Consider the following 16,127-nt stretch of genomic DNA (forward strand, 5'->3'; position numbering starts at 1 on the left):
TGCACCACATGAATACAGGAGCATGCAAGGCCAGAAGAAGGCATCAGACCCCAGGAACTGGAGTCAAGGGCAGTTGTGAGCTGCCTTGTGGGTGCTGAGAACTGAACCCAGCTCCTCTGCAAGAGCAGTAAGCCCTCTTAACCACCAAGCCACCTCTCTCTTCAGCCCCTTCTCTACCTTAGTGTTCGAGACAGTCTCTCCTTGAACTTGGAGCTCACAGATTTAGCTAGACCAGCTGAGCAGGAGGCCACAGGAACCCTCCAGTTTCTGTCTGTCTAGTGCTGGATAACAGGCATGTGCCACTGCATTTGACTTTTACATGGCTTCTGAGGACAAAACTTGGGACCTCATGCATCAACGAGGACTTTATGGACCAAGCTATCATCCTAGCTGCTCATTCTTTTTTTCTTTTCTTTTTTAAACTTTTTCTTTCTTTTTTTAAGAGGGCTTTTTTTTTTTTTTTTTGGTTTTTCGAGACGGGGTTTCTCTGTGTAGCTTTGCACCTTTCCTGGAACTCACTTGGTAGCCCAGGCTGGCCTCGAACTCACAGAGATTCGCCTGCCTCTGCCTCCCGAGTGCTGGGATTAAAGGCATGTGCCACCACCGCCCGGCCAACTAAGATTCTTTTTTTTTTTTTTTTGGTTTTTCGAGACAGGGTTTCTCTGTGTTGCTTTGCGCCTTTCCTGGAACTCCCTCTGTAGACCAGGCTGGCCTCAAACTCACAGAGATCCACCTGGCTCTGCCTCCTGAATGCTGAGATTAAAGGCATGCGCCACCACCTCCTGGCCTAGCTGCTCATTCTTACTCAGATGAACGGTATTATAACCTTTATGGTAATGAGCTTATTCTTAACTATAAAGACTTAATTGACATGAGTATCACAAATAAACTCTTTGCATATTCTTTCATGGTGAATATATATTCTTCCAAGCTACAGTTCTATATTACCTTTGTAATAAGTACTGTGTTTAACAATTCTATTAAAAACCACAAAAAAATCTATTTTAGTAACAAGTACTCCTACCATTCAGGATAAGGTGATTAATAATCAAAATGTTTGATTCTCAGGCAGAACATGAGAAAGTACAAAGGCTGGAGATGAGGCATTACCCCACATTCTTCTCTTCCCATGACTTTGATAAATGTAAAGATAAAACAGAGCTCCAAGTGAAAGGAGGGTCCATAAATATCTCAGCAATTTTAACTGATGATGCATGTGCTCACATAAATAAAATTCAGAAGCAAAATTCTCTTTGTAGTAGTGTATTATTAAACAGAGACACTCATTGGCAGGTGGTTTTACAAGTCTTTTAAGTGTATGTAAAAGATCAACTTTAAAAACATCAATTCAGTAAAATATGGATTTTAGAATAAAATTCAATCAAATATGTACAATACAGGTATGGGCATTTGGATCACTGTGGATCTCAGGCAGAGTTTGTTTCTAGACAGCAGCTTTCTGATGGGTCAAGAAAACTCCCTTCCCTTTGGTGAAAACGATGTAATATCTGTAGCACTTTCAAAGCATATTGAGATAAATCTCGATTGAAAATAGATGTAGAGGTGTCCTGCTTTGAGGTGGCAATGGGAAGTGCTTTTTTGCAAAGGCAGGTGCCCATCATGATGACCTCGGATCCCGCCTCTGCGCCACCAGGGCATCTTGCACAGACAAGGCCCTTCTCCCTCTGCTCTGCTCTTCCCCATGGAAGGTATGTGTCGATGTGGCGGTCTCACTCATCGGATTTAGAAGCTCTTGTCTTCGTTTTTATATCTCATTCATTAGTATGCAAAGAGTTGCGTGCTGAGCAAGCACTCCAGAGCAGCTTGTCTGGCTGTATTTAGTGGTTAATGCTCCCGGTCCATGTCTTCTCCCTGGTTTTCTAATAAGCACAATTTTCATAGACCGGGGAGAAAGGCCAGTCATCAGTGAAAAGCCTCCAAGACACACCACCAGTCACCTCTCTGGCCATCTTGTCACTCCAAGGCACCCTAGTAGCTCATGTGAAGTAAGTAGGTACGTGCTGCCATACAGGCGAGCAAAGGATCGGGGCTCTAGTGAAGAGACGGGCCTGGCAGGTTTGTGAACTTGTCCGAGACTGGGTGGAATGATGGTAACAGGGACCCAGGAGCAGCCAGGGCCTCACTGCACTGCGTTCTCAGCTTGGCCCTGGGCTGGTGTTCTCACATGACTCCGTTCCTGGGACTTACACAGCTGATGAAGAGTGTAACCCTTGCATAGCTTGTGCTTGATTTTTGGGGGGACAGAGAAATGTTGGTACCCTCCGTGTGGCATCTCTCTGTGTACAAATAGCCTAAGCGCACACACTGGATATCCTCAGCCTTCCTCTCCTTTATCCTCACATCTGGTCAGGCGTCATGAATGTTGTTCCGTTTGCCTCAGTTTTTCCCATAAGCCTTTCTACCCCCACATCTTAATATCAGGCAACACATACTGGAGCTTGCTGGGGGATGGGGTAGGGGACAAAGAGCTTTATTGGCCTGGTGACACTGAGGCATTTGGGGAAATGAATGGAAGCTATTGACTGGAGAACTAAGAAGAAAAGAGTCAGGTGGGCAGATATTTCAGGCTGGAGGATAATATCAGAATGAGCTGCATATATCCAGGCTCCTCTGGAGACCTAGGCAGTGCTCCAGCTAGGACCAGGAGCTGGGGCATGCTTGCTCTTTCGTGGCTACTTCATGAGCTATCAACTCTGCGTACGAGCAAACTCATCAGATAAGGTCCACGACTCTTTCTGCCCTTCTGAAAGTCGATCTATAGAGATGCAGGAAATGTTCAACCATGGGTTCAATCTATGAACATGGCCTTTCAAAGAGAAAACTGAACTGTTTTAGTGAGGATGTAAAACTTATCCCTTAAACAATTGTTTATTCACCATAGCAGCAACACACTAAGTTTACAAAATGATGATCAGCTTTACTCCCAAACAACTACAATCTATACATATTAAATCTATTAGAGTCCCAAGTAAAGGTATGTAATGATAGCCATATGCTCACAATGACATGTATCTATAGTTGATCCACCTCAGCACATAACTACTAAATGCCTATGATGTGTTATCATTGTATTTGCTTGGGTTATAAAACTGATGTCCTGAGTCATACATATGTAATGAGACTTACTACATCTGTGTATGAAGCTACAAAAGAAAATCTGAGATTCCCACACCTTAGGGAGCTGCTCCAAGCTTACCAGTTATGGGCTAAAGATAGATGTAAACTTTGGTTTCTTGACTTCCCATTTCCTGTTTTGTTTTATTTTTTAATTTCCCAGCACACTTTGCTGTAGTTTGGGTATGACTTGCACCCCGACCTCCTCTGCAACAACCAAAAGACCCAAACACATTCTGTAGTTTAATTCTCACTATGAGACTTCAAGGGGCAGGAAGACTTAAGACCGTCAACAAGTGTAGTCTACACGTGGGAATCAGTCAACTGAGGAAGGTACCTAAAGCGGCTCTGCTATAAAAGCCAGTGTGGCCAAATCTCTCTTTCATATATTTCCATCTCCTGCCCTGTGCCAGCCACCTCAGGACTCTGACACCAAGAAGACCACCATCTGATGTAGCCCTTCAACCTCGGACCAGACCTATCATCATGATCAACCTCATTTCTTTAAAACTTGCCCAATCTATGATATTGTACTATCAGCAGCAGAAAACAGACTAAGACAATTTTACAGCTCCTACTCAGGAACTCTTTGATCAGGACTTACAAGCTACTTACTAAGAGAAGATCTACCCTGAAAAGAATCAGTTAGGATTTAGATGATACCATAGCAACATCACTAGGTCCTGTGCTTTGACTAATAGTCAATAGATATGGGGGGGGGGTTCCTAAAAAATGGAGTTCGATGTACTATGAGCTATGCATCAATGACACAAATACGGGAACAGTAGCATCATACATATCTGAAGGGAGACCCAAAGACGACCAGGACATACGGCTGTCACAGAATCTCCCCAAGCCACTTTAGAATCTCATTCAGTAAAAAACAGAGTTGTCAATTCAGAAGAAAAAAAAAATACACGAATAGCAGTCAGAACTGATGAGTCAAAGGAAAAGTGAGAATCCGTGGAATGTGCAGCCACTTAGGACCACTGTGTGTGGGAATGAGTGTGGAGGCGGAAGTGAATCTTCAGTGCATCACCACATGTAATTTATAAGTAACAGATGATGCAGTTACAGCACATGCTCCTTTCATCAAGGGGGGTGTTATTAATTAGTGTACAGTTTCTCCTTAAAGGTAAAGAAGAACAGATATTAGAGACTGTGAAATCAGCATTGATTAATAGTTTCAAGCATCTATAAGTAAACTTCGGATGAAGTCAGATAAATGAGGAACGTATCCACCCCAAGTTCAGCAACTTCCTTTTCATATAAATTTTAATGAACGTTAAACAAGACTGACTGGCCTATGTAGCCCAGATTGATGACAGAGGCACAGTATCAATTTATAGTACGAAATATTTCAACTCGTTTGAAAGAGAAAAAAATTTCTATGTTGAAGTTACTTTTAAAAACTCAGTTTGAAGTTTAACTCTGTCTTTCACTCATCACTAAATCTAAATGTTCTGTAGCACACGGATAGTCATGTTTGATTTTAGTGTGTCACAGACAAGTTTCCCACCTAGCCTGGCTGCAACATCTGAGTCTAGTGCCCCATCTAGTGGCTGTAAGAATTCCTGACACCTGTGTGTTAAAGAACAGCACAGTAGAAATCACTAGAGCTCATAAGCTCTCAGTGGTTCTCAACTTTCCTAATGCTGTGGCCCTTTAACACAGTTCTCCAGGCTGTGGTGACCCCAAACCATAAAATTATTTTTGTGGCTACGTCACATGTGCAATTTTGCTAGTGTTTTGAATCTTAATGCAAATGTCTGTTTTCCTATGGTATTAGGCAACCTCTGTGAAAGGTTCATTCTACTTGCAAAGGGGTCTCGAGCCACAGGTTGAGAACCACGGCATTAGACAATGGTGAACATGCCGAACAATACCCATATCTTCTTTTAAAATACATACTTAGATAATTTAGTATAGCATGCACGATCATTAAGTGAAGAAAACCAACAGTAGTTATTCATAGCACAAATAGGACCCCATGAACTTAAATCTGCATTTTCATTGAAACACACTGCACACCTCATTGGGTGGAAGATATAAATACAGAGGAGAAGATATGGACCACAGGGCTGCTGGTGAATGTGTGATGTGGTTCGAGCTGCATGTTCTCCTCTGTAATGTTTCTTTAACAATGCAGCCTCCACAGGTGTGGCTTCAATGACAGCATTTGAAAATAACTGCTAACATATCTGTGTTTTCACCTACTCGGCACAATAACAAAATATAGTTGATTATTTTTGAATTGTAATGTCCACCTCCAAATACTTCTTTAACTGTGTGTTTATTGCTAATTATCTTGAAAGGTTTTTTTTTTTCTTCTGTATCCCTACAAGTGTTTACATCTTTAAGTCCTGAGGAAATTCACAACTGATCAGGCACTAATAAAGTGCAGAAAGTTTAAGTATTAACAGGAAAATTACTGTGACATTCTTCAAGTTTCTCATTGCAGCTTGCTCACTCCCTCCCATAGCGTGCTTGGATTTCATAAGTCATCTGTTATAATCCCAAACTCCACATTAAGTATTATTGGTCACACATAAGGATCTTACTCAACATGCCTGAAGCAAAGGTAAGGCTAAGAAGATGTTTATGAAAAGCATGCAAGCCAGCCTGAATTTCTATAGAACCAGTGTTGATGACATTTTACTCACCGAGTTATGAAATCCTGTGTATAATTATAAATTATAAGCTAGCCTAGGATCACTTGACACCAGTTCCAACAAGTCAACCAAATTTTCTTCTTTCTCTCTATTTGACAATTAAGACTATAACTGCAGACTAAAGTGGTCCCTTAGTACCAGGGAACTGGCTCATGCCCCAGCCCCAGCCCCCTTAGATAACAAAACTCAGGATCAAGATGTAAGATAGAAACCAGTGAAACATTTGCATTTCACCTCCACACATCTGCCTGTACACCTCCGATAAGATCTAACTCTTTACAATACCTGATACAATGCAAATACTTCCCATAGCTGCTATACATTCTGCCGAGAGAGTGCTGACAAGAGACAGCCCACAGAGGTTGAGGACAACCCAGGGCTAGCCGACTGCACAGAAGCAGACCTTTCCGATGCAGAGGGCTGGCTATCACCAATTTTCTACTAAGTGGGTGAACGGATTTGATATGTTTTGGGCTTTAAGCAGAAATCGAGCAGAGATACTTTTGATGCTTTGGGGCAGCATAGCTAGCTAATTAAAAGAGGTAACAGCCTGCCCTACGGAGGGCTCTAGGATTACAGCTCAGGGCATTTTCTTGGCATTTGTCATGATCAGTCTACCTATCAATTAACTGGCAAAGATGGAGAAACTGGAGAGATGGTTGGGGAGAAAGACCATTCAGACCCTTCTTGTAGTAGGCAGCCATTCCAGCTTTGATCTGGAAATTCCAACCCCCATTGAGGCTTCGGCAACTGTCATGCCTACGAGGCGGGGCCAAGGGAGGCGCCCGCTGAGAGACCCGAGATCTGGATGGGCTCTCTCTCTCTCTCTCTCTCTCTCTCTCTCTCTCTCTCTCTCTCTCTCTCTCTCTCTCTCTCTCTCTCTCTCTGTTTCTGTACCCTAGACAGTGGAGGTTGACTGAGCAGAGCTCCAGAGAACACCGCTAGACTTCGATACACCTTCCCCAGACCCCACGACCTACCTTTCCCTTTTTTTGTAAGTTACCCACTAAATAAATCTTTCTTTTAACTATGTGGAGTGGCCTTAGTAATTTCACCAATACCTTCCAGCTTATTGAGTTCAACACATTAAAATTAAGTCACTACAGTGGGCTTATAATACTTAGTTTCTAGATTGGAAAAAGTATATAAAAACTCCCCGACTAGCAAGTTTGTCTTTTGTCTCCAGATGTTGCCTTAACACCACTTCCAAGGCAGCCATTTCAGGGACAGCTCCAGCATTACAAGCCTAGCAGAAAGAAATCAGTGTCTACTACAATGGATGCACTAGATCTAGCTGGCAGCATTTCTTGATTGAGATGGCCCTACAGAGTTAACTCCCAGAAGACTTAAATGTATATTGTACATGTTAAGAAAAGTTCATAAAGATCTTTTTCCTCAACATATAAGGACCACAAACCTTACGTCAGTGTGACAAGGCATGACTGACAAAATGGGAAGTGTCTGATTTGAGGATCAGAAGATGCTGTGGCTCACGGTGGAGTCGAGAAGACCATTAGAACCAGCCAGTGTCAGCAAATGTATGATCATTCGAGGGATTCCCATTCATCTGGATGCCCCAAACTGTACCACAAGGGACGGATGCAAGCTGCCAGAGAGCAGGAGTCTGTCTTCAAACTGCACCCAATGTCTAGGTGACAAACAAGCTGTGACTGCACATTTATAAGGAGCCGTGGGAGCCGTGGTGTTGGGGCAGCAGTGAAAAAGAATCTCAACAGCTGCAGCTCCCAGGTCACTATGCAGACCGAACAGGACAAAAGGTGTGCAAGTGTGCAGAGACCAGCAGAGCAGTGGCTTGCTCCTGTGAGAGGTGACGGGCAAGGGCTCCCTCTAATTAGAAAACATACTCTGTGCTGTTACGGCTAAGGCCACTGTGACCTTCCAAGTCTATGAGGTCATCTTTTTAAGAAGTCAAGCTCATTAATCCAGCTGCAGCATTCAAGGTTTATGTTGCTTTGAATTGTAGTGAATAAATGACAGCTCTTCTACTCGCTTAGTGTATGTTACAACCTGTAAGATGAAATCCAATAGTGCTGGGGAAGTAAGTCCTTTAATCATATGTGATTAAAAATCCTCCCCTCTTTCACTGCGTTCCGTTGAATAAGTAGTCCGTGTGAAAATGAGGCTAATATATATTCCAGAAAGCTCAAGGAGAATGGGAACAGCTCAACAGATGTGCTGATTCACTGAAGACAATTTGTGTATGTGCATGTAGAAATTGCCCCATAACAATCAGTGACATGGCCCAATGACACTTTCTGCTATTATTTGTGTTTATTATCTGCTAATAGAAGATACTGGTGGACTTTCATGTCTTTATGCTCATTTCTTTGGCTTAATGATGAAGCAGGTGATTTAAAAATTGTCCAGTGGGCTGAGGGTGGAACTCAGTGGTCCATCTCTCAGTAGCACGTGCAATGCCGTGGATTCAATTCCCAGGACTGCAGAAACTAAATAAACAAACCACAAAACTAGAAGTAGTGCCTGAGAAACAGGTGAAAGCTTCTCATGAGGAAGTTCACAACCAAAGGACAGGGAAGAGCAGAGTTAAGAAGGAAGGGGGCAAGGGATTGGGAGCAGAGGGGAAGCACGGAAGAGGCAATCAGAAATCAAAAACTAAGGGACCAGGCAATGGGTATTGGTCAGAAGCATCCAAAAGACCCATAAAGCAGGACAGGCAATTGCCATTTCCCTTAGTTGCCTCCTGTTTAATTGAACTTGCCTTCCACATGAGATGCTACTTCTCCCTGAAGTCACAGGCTGCCAAATATAGAGTGCAGTGCCAGGTATGGGAGGGATTTTTCTCGAGTTGATCATGGGTGTCCCAGAGGCCACCAAAACAATACAAGCTTTTGCCATTGTTTTTGGTTGATAGTAAGACCCCATTGCCAAAGTCATCACATACTTTGGTCACACGGTATGGAGCAAACAAGCTGGAACTGACCAGGAAACTTACTTCCTGTTGGCTAGCTGTCACAGTACTGGAAGGTGCTATGCAGGGCGGGTCATCAACAGTTTTACTCATCTGTAAACTCAGTGAGCCCCAGTAACAACCAGCATGACAAGATGTGCTCATGAGCATAATACTGGGGTGACTCTGATTAAACTCATGAACTTAGAGCATGTTGCACCCATTTTCAGCCCCTGCCGATAGCAGGCCTGATTAGTGCTTCTGGTTCACGTCTTTGCAAACTGATGTAGTAACACGGGCTAAAGAAAAAGCAAAGAAGGACAGTTTAAATGATTTTATTACATAGTCTGGGGAGTGACTGCCTTGCATGGTTATTTTGATAGGATGGAGAGCACTTTTACAAAGGCACACAGGAATCTATTATATTTGAAGTTTCCCATGAGAGAACGATGCTGGAGTCTGCTCTGTGTCAACGGTAGGCACTGGACAGGACTTGCTTGTTCGTGGCCTGTGTCAGCAGCGAAGCCCATGGCTGTCTCCCTGGTTCATCTGCTTCTTTGTGTGTCACTGACTCTAGTCACCAGTCACTTGTCTGGGGAAGGCAGAGTGATAGTGGCTGCTTCTCCTGTCCTCCATTCCTTGCCAATAGCTCCCATTAAGGGGATTCAGAAGAAACCCAAAAGATGCCAGCTAACCGTTACACAGCACAGAAAAAGACACTGGACAGTGGCTAATAATGACAAGCAGGGCTTTCTAAATGGGTGGAGCAGAGGGGAACAGAAGGATGGATAGTTGAATTGTTGCAAACTTGTGAATTAACTTGTATCAATTTCTTTTCTCTACTATTGAAAATTCCCTCCTTATGCAACAACCATTAGGGAGAATTAAACTGGATCTTACGGAACTGGTTTTAAAAACATTTCAGTGCTTTGTGCATACAAATTTTGAGTTTTAAGTTTATTTCTCTGATGCTTACAAGGAACAGTATTGAAAACAGAACACAGGTGACCTAATGATGGTGGTAGGTTAGGTGTTTACTTGAAGGACGGGAAGAAGAATTTTGTTCAGCTTACTGTTGGAGGTGCCCTGTGAATATTTTTAAACTCAATAAATTACATAATTATTAGGTAGCTAAGTTGATTACCAGAAAGATGATTAGCTCATTCTGTTCACAGCATTTAAAACATGTATGCAAGACAGAAGGAATGAACTAAATTCTAAACATGCCAGTCATAGACTAATGACTGGGTGAGCTGCCATTGTTCCTCACTCCCCCTGACCCCCACTGAGAAGCCCATGGGAGCTGTACCTGTGTGTGTTCTCCGGTGTGCCTTCAGGTGGGAACTTTTTGTGTATACTTTGTTGCATCCTTCGAAGTCACATCTGTGGATGCGCCGCTTCCTGGAGTCCGGGGATTCTGATCGTCTCTGGCGTCTTGTGCTCTCAATACTAAATGGTGAGATTGAACTGAAAAAGAAAGAGAGCCGTTACATGGTGAGAAGCACAGCCCTACAGCTGGGCCCTTAGCAGGCTGAGAACGTGGTCTTGGACTCTGCAGCCTCATGGTCTCCATGACCATACACCCTGCTCTCAGCTCCTGGATGTGTCTCAATAGCTAAAGAAAGCAGCAGGGCTCTTCTTGGGTAAAGAGCTCCAGGGAGAGAAAGGCAATGCTCACAGCAGCACACAAGGCACAGCGATACAGGCGTGTGACCTCAGCATGTGAGAGGCTGAGGCAGGAGGAGTCAGAGCCGGAGGTCAGCCTTGGCCATGGAATAAAACCAGTTTCTGAAAATCCAAACCCACCAAGCCAATCGAATGCAACAAACCCAAACAAGGACGCAAGTCTCCCTTACGTTAACAGTGCAGCTTTGAATGTCTAGTCTTTCCTGAGAATGTTTTAGGAAGCTCTGCTCTAGACAACATCAATAGGAACATATTTAATAAGAGGGGCATCTGAACCGTATGCGGCCTTATACAACCCTGCAAAACCACAGTGCACATTTCAAAACAACTGAGGTCAAGGTGGAAAAAAAAATAGCATCGGTGCATCAACATGGTGACTCACGACAAGCAGTTTCTGTGCAGAGAAAGGCACTTGATATTTAACTTTCGTATTACCTGGTGGTTTTTTTCTGAGGTGAGGAATAAAGCACATTGTCTTTAAAGATTAGCTGTACTACTATTATGAGAAAAAAAGACTTTAACTACGAAGTTTGGCCCAGACTTGCATGTTGTTTCGTTTTAATGCCCAGTAGAAAAACAGGATTAGTTTGTAATGTCAGGTAATTCATTTACATGTACCTTTTTCAAACCTTAATCTCTTTTGATTGAGACAGAAAGAACATGACTCATCTTTTTATTAGCAACCCATGAAGTTCTCTGAAATTATAATGAAATAGGGCTGAAGAAACAATCGTCTGTTTTTACAAGACACATTTACCATTACTGACATTCTGTCTCCCCGCCCCCCCTTTCAGGTTTTCCCATTTTGATGTTTTTGTTTTGAGATGCCTTAATGTGTTTATGACTAGTTATTCTACATGGATTTAAAACTCAAAATTAAAATTAGTTTTGGAGAGGAATGAAGGCAGTGAGGCGGCTTGGCCGGCAAAAGCGTTTCCTACCAAGCCTGAGAGCCCCAGTTAGAACCTTGGAATCCACATGGTGAACGGAGAGAAACTGCTCATGTATGTTTTCCCTCTGGCTTCATGATCATGCCATGGTGCAGGCATGCACACCCACACACAGATGTCACCCCCACAGAAGATAAACGCAAAAAAGTTTTCATCAGCAAATCAGCTCTTTTAGGAGCTGAGCGCTACAGATACACAGGCCCCTTTGCTCTTGTATCATCGCCTTGATCCTTTGTCCTCTTCTCAGAGAAAAGCCACCGTCCGTTTTCTCTAGATCTTTCTGATTAAAACTTTTTGCTGTTTTGTATTCATCGTCCATGGCACTGGGCTACATTGGTCCCCTTACACATGGCTATACACTGTGTGATGAGTTCGTCTCTCCACGGCACTGGGCTACATTGGTCCCCTTGCACACAGCTATACACTGTGTGATGAGTTCGTCTCTCCTGCACCCACCTTCTCCTTTGTGTCTAAACCTCCTCCTGCGTCTAAGTCCCCTCTGTTCCCCTTCACAATTTCATACCTACTTTCGTGTCAGATATACTTAAATACTTCACTGTCCGTATATATCTGCAACCATAGAAATTACGATATATGACTGTGGGCTTTTAAGACCTCATAAGTCAGGCCAATGATGACATTTTTCAAACTCTTCTATCTCTACCCTCAAACCCCCCCCCCCACCTTTTAAACATAAGCATCTGAGCCTAATCCATGTGGACACATGTACTGTTGATCGTTTAAGTGAGATGTTATCTACCATAGCTTTTCAATTCTCATATGCATTTTTCCACATTTGAAACTTCTAAACTGAAGCTGCTTCTTGAAACTGGTGGATAGTTATAGGTTAGCTGGCATTGTTTTCTTTGTTAGAGGCACATAAAGTAATTGCAGTTTTTGTGATGCCTATTTCAATTTTGAGGAAGGATTGGTCGGCTTTTTCTGCAAAGGATTAGGTAGTAACTACTTTATTTCAAAGTTAAGGACCATAAAATCTTACGCTGTAATTAATAAACTCTAAAATTGTATCATGAAAGCAGCTAGAGACCATATGGTAACAAAGGAGCACAGTTTCAATAAAGTTTTCTTTATAAAAAATAGTGTAATTGCCCACATGTCATAGTCTGCTGACTTCTCAATTATGGATTATAGTAGTGGTTCAATAAGCATGCATCCCTGCATTTCAAAACCCCATCTCTTAAGTAACAAACAAGGACTGGTTCTGATACCACAATATTCCATTACTCCAGACAACTGGTTTCCATCATTTCCTTCTAGTGTATTCCTGTTTATTTTTTTCAAAGTATCTTTTCTAGTCTACAAACGGTAGATCAGGCAGCCGAAGGTTCAGAGTAGTTAAGATCAAATATAAGTGCTGTTTGTGGAGCCTCAACCAGTTTAATTTGAGATCTGCACGAGAGTGAGGGAACACAGGCTGTGCTTGGGTAAGCCACTTTTTACAGCCTTCATTATCAATCAACGTGGATTTGTGGTTTTCCACGTCATTGATTCAGTTGCTGGGACAGAAGTCTATTGTGAAAAGAGTCAAAACAACATGAAAGAATAGCTTTAGTCAGTCCTCAGAGTGATTCCAGCACAGAGTATGATTCCTGTGCACAAGAAAGACTGTGTGTGCCCAGAGATGATAAACACAATTCATTTCTTGGATATGTAGCCATGAAAATAAATACAGATTTTGGCACTAGGAGCCTTATAAAAGAAAGTCTTTTACTGTGTTGTGTGATGTTTAACATCTTTCACAAATTGAGACAATGATAGTATTTGTTTCCATTAAGTTAAAATTTAAGGTCTATAACAAGTATACTGTTTTGTACAGTATTTCCTACACATTAACATATAGAATATTAATGTCACCTCACACAAACTCAACCACACAGCTTTTGCCTGTGGTTGGCTTTAGCCAGTTACCTTGCTAGGAATTTGTGTATACCACGAGAAATAAAAATAAAGCTGAAACCAAACCAGCTACCGAATGGTGAAATACTGTTGTGATCCAATCCATCTGCCAGGTAACTGTGTGGCAGGCACAGAACACAAGCAGAGGCTGAGGAGGGGGAGCAAACGCCTTCATGGCGAGGAAGTAAGTGGACGGCCTTCACGCTCAGTGCTTAGTGTTTGGTTTTCCTCTTTCTGAAGTACAGTATTTTTTAAATGTTATGAAGAAAAGCCATGTCAAGGAATCGGTACAACAACAATAAAGTGCGAAATGCTTTTTAAAGGTGCGTGAATGAGGTGTGCAATGCAGTCAAGCTGGTTCTGAGGGCACTCAGTGGCCTCTCTTTGTCCCCACTTCCCTGTTTTCAAGAGCACAGGCTCTGTCAGCAGATTGAGACCAAGTGCCCTTTACGCTGACCTTTCCGGTGTTACTTGGTCTCTTTGCAGGAAGCTAGCAGGGCTGTGGTCAGAGAGGACCCAGCACGCAGAAGACCTTTAAGAATGCCGAAGGAGGCTAGGGCATCCCAGGGCTATGCAGGACTGCAGCTGTCTGGAAGCCAGGGTGTAATCCCCAGTTAGCAGGTACTGCAGGTGCACTGCCATGTGGACAGGGTTTGGCTGAGTCAGTCCATGACCAAGTTCAGTACTGTGTTATCAGGGTACTGGTACTGAGTAATTTTACATTAATACAGCCTAGGATCTCGTGGACATTTAAGAAATGAATCATAAGGAAGGTGTTCCCGCTTCATTTCACATATAATTTTGGGTTGACTAATTCATCCTCATTTGATTGTGTGATCGTTGTGTCTTCAGAAAACAGACACCCTGTCCTCACTCCTCTGCCTCCTTCCTGAAGCTTCATATTTTAAGTGGGACTGGATATCGGAGATTCAGGGATAACCATTGACAAACACATGTATAGAAACATCATTGTTCTCGCAGCAGTTCGGGAGCACGACATCCTAACTCACCGCACGTTCACTGTGATATGTGTGTTGGAGGCTGCTGATGAAAAACAGATCCTCTCCTGCAGGCATCCAGGTAAATAGGAAGGGGTACAAGGGCGACCCTGATCCCATAACGCTGCCCCACAAGATCTCACTCTGGGGCTTCCCACCAACATGGGTGTCTGTAGCAGAAGGGCTGTCAGGAGCCTCTCGGTGTTTCTGCTCTACCCTTCATGTCCCATGCTTTCGGAGCAATGCCCCCTCCCCGGTTAGATGGCACTGAGATGCCAAGCTGACTTGGTGCTTCAAGGTGCGCTTGTTCTAAGGAATGTAAATGTGCAAGCTATGACTGCATTGCAGATATAGGATTATTTCAATTATATCTAATAATCATCTTTGTATGTTCAAAATGGCCAAGACAAGGCTGTTGGGACTGTATTTGCAAATTCAGTACTAAATACATCAAGAGCAGTGTCTGCAGCTGGCCAGATGGCCCAGTGGGTAGGGGCAGTTGTTGAGCAATCCTAGAGATCTGAGTTCAATACCTGAAGCACACTTAAAAATGGAGAGACAATTCCAAAAAGTGGTCCTCTGACCTCCCGTGTATGGTATGGCATATGCACACTCCTCCCTCATCATACACTTGTGCACATGCGCGCGCGCGCGTGCACACACACACATGCACACACACAACCTCCACTACCATCAACAACAACAATAAATAATTATGTGTGTGTGTGTGTGTGTGTGTGTGTGTGTGTGTGTGTGTGTGTTCAAAAGCAATAATTTCATTCCCCCCTCCATTTCCCAAGGCTAGCCCACTTAGAGAAGTTGATGCATGCCTGAGAGGGCTTCCAAGTGCATTGTGGTAATTTTGGATCCTGAGCGAACAAATGAGCCTGTCATGGCTTCAGCAGCAGCACAATGCTGCTTGGAGTGGCAAGTTAAATTAGAATTAAATCCAGGGAGGCCGGGAAAGTCACATTCAGAAACAGCTCCATTTAAACCGAAAGTACTGCATGGCTGCCATGAAAAAAAGTCAGAGTTAACTGTAATCAGCAGGTAATAAAAGGCCATTTGTCATGAGTGACCTCAGTGTGATGAGATGCCCTCCACTGAAACTGGAGTTCCTAAAGAAGAAAAAAAGAAGAAAGAAAGGAAGAAAGGAAGGAAGGAAGGAAGGGAAGGAAGGAAGGAAAGGAAGAAAGAAAGAAAGAAAGAAAGAAAGAAAGAAAGGAAGGAAGGAAGGAAGGAAGGAAGGAAGGAAGGAAGGAAGGAAGGAAAAGAAAAGAAAAGAAAAGAAAGAAAGGTAGAAAGAAAGGAGAGAAAGAGAAAAGGAATAAAAGGCCAGGACATCCTTTCCGGGCTAGAAGGAAGACACACACATTAAAATATAAAAAGTAGGAGGAGAAAACACTGTAATTGACAGTATTTCTACAAACACACACACACACACACACACACACACACACACACACATGCACGCACGCACATATGCACACACACACTCAGTAGCATTGCTGAGAACACCAATAACAGTGTCTATTTACAGAAGGCTTTGTGTGTGTCAGGCTCTGCTCTGTAAGTCTCAGAGCCATGGGAAGTTCACACCAGTAGTATGCAATCTTGAACAGGAAGAAGCTGAGGCATCCAGAAGTGAAGCCAAACAAAGTCAGAGCGCATGTCAACATGTGAACCCCAGAGGCTGGCTCTAGGGCTCCATGCTGGCTATTACTATACACTTCAGGGAGGATGCAGTGGACGTCACAAACTAGCATGATAGATCACTAAAGCAACAGAATAATATTAACCACATTAATGTCTACTCAGATCCAGTTATGTGAAGCAACAG

The 16,127-nt window shown here is 43.0% G+C and overlaps 1 protein-coding gene across 7 annotated transcripts in view; it reads right to left on the reverse strand.

Moving 5' to 3' along the window:
* Klf12 (KLF transcription factor 12) overlaps positions 1 to 16,127 on the reverse strand; it is a 433,603-nt gene that overhangs the window by 22,126 nt on the left and 395,350 nt on the right. For all 7 annotated transcript variants that reach the window (XM_042285277.2, XM_042285279.2, XM_076545456.1 and 4 more), the window contains one exon: positions 10,046 to 10,203. In XM_042285277.2, the coding sequence (XP_042141211.1) occupies positions 10,046 to 10,203 (158 nt within the window). The remainder of the gene's footprint in view (positions 1 to 10,045; positions 10,204 to 16,127) is intronic.

Source organism: Peromyscus maniculatus, chromosome 9 (assembly GCF_049852395.1).
Source record: "Peromyscus maniculatus bairdii isolate BWxNUB_F1_BW_parent chromosome 9, HU_Pman_BW_mat_3.1, whole genome shotgun sequence".
In the NCBI taxonomy this organism is placed as follows: Eukaryota; Metazoa; Chordata; class Mammalia; order Rodentia; family Cricetidae; genus Peromyscus; species Peromyscus maniculatus.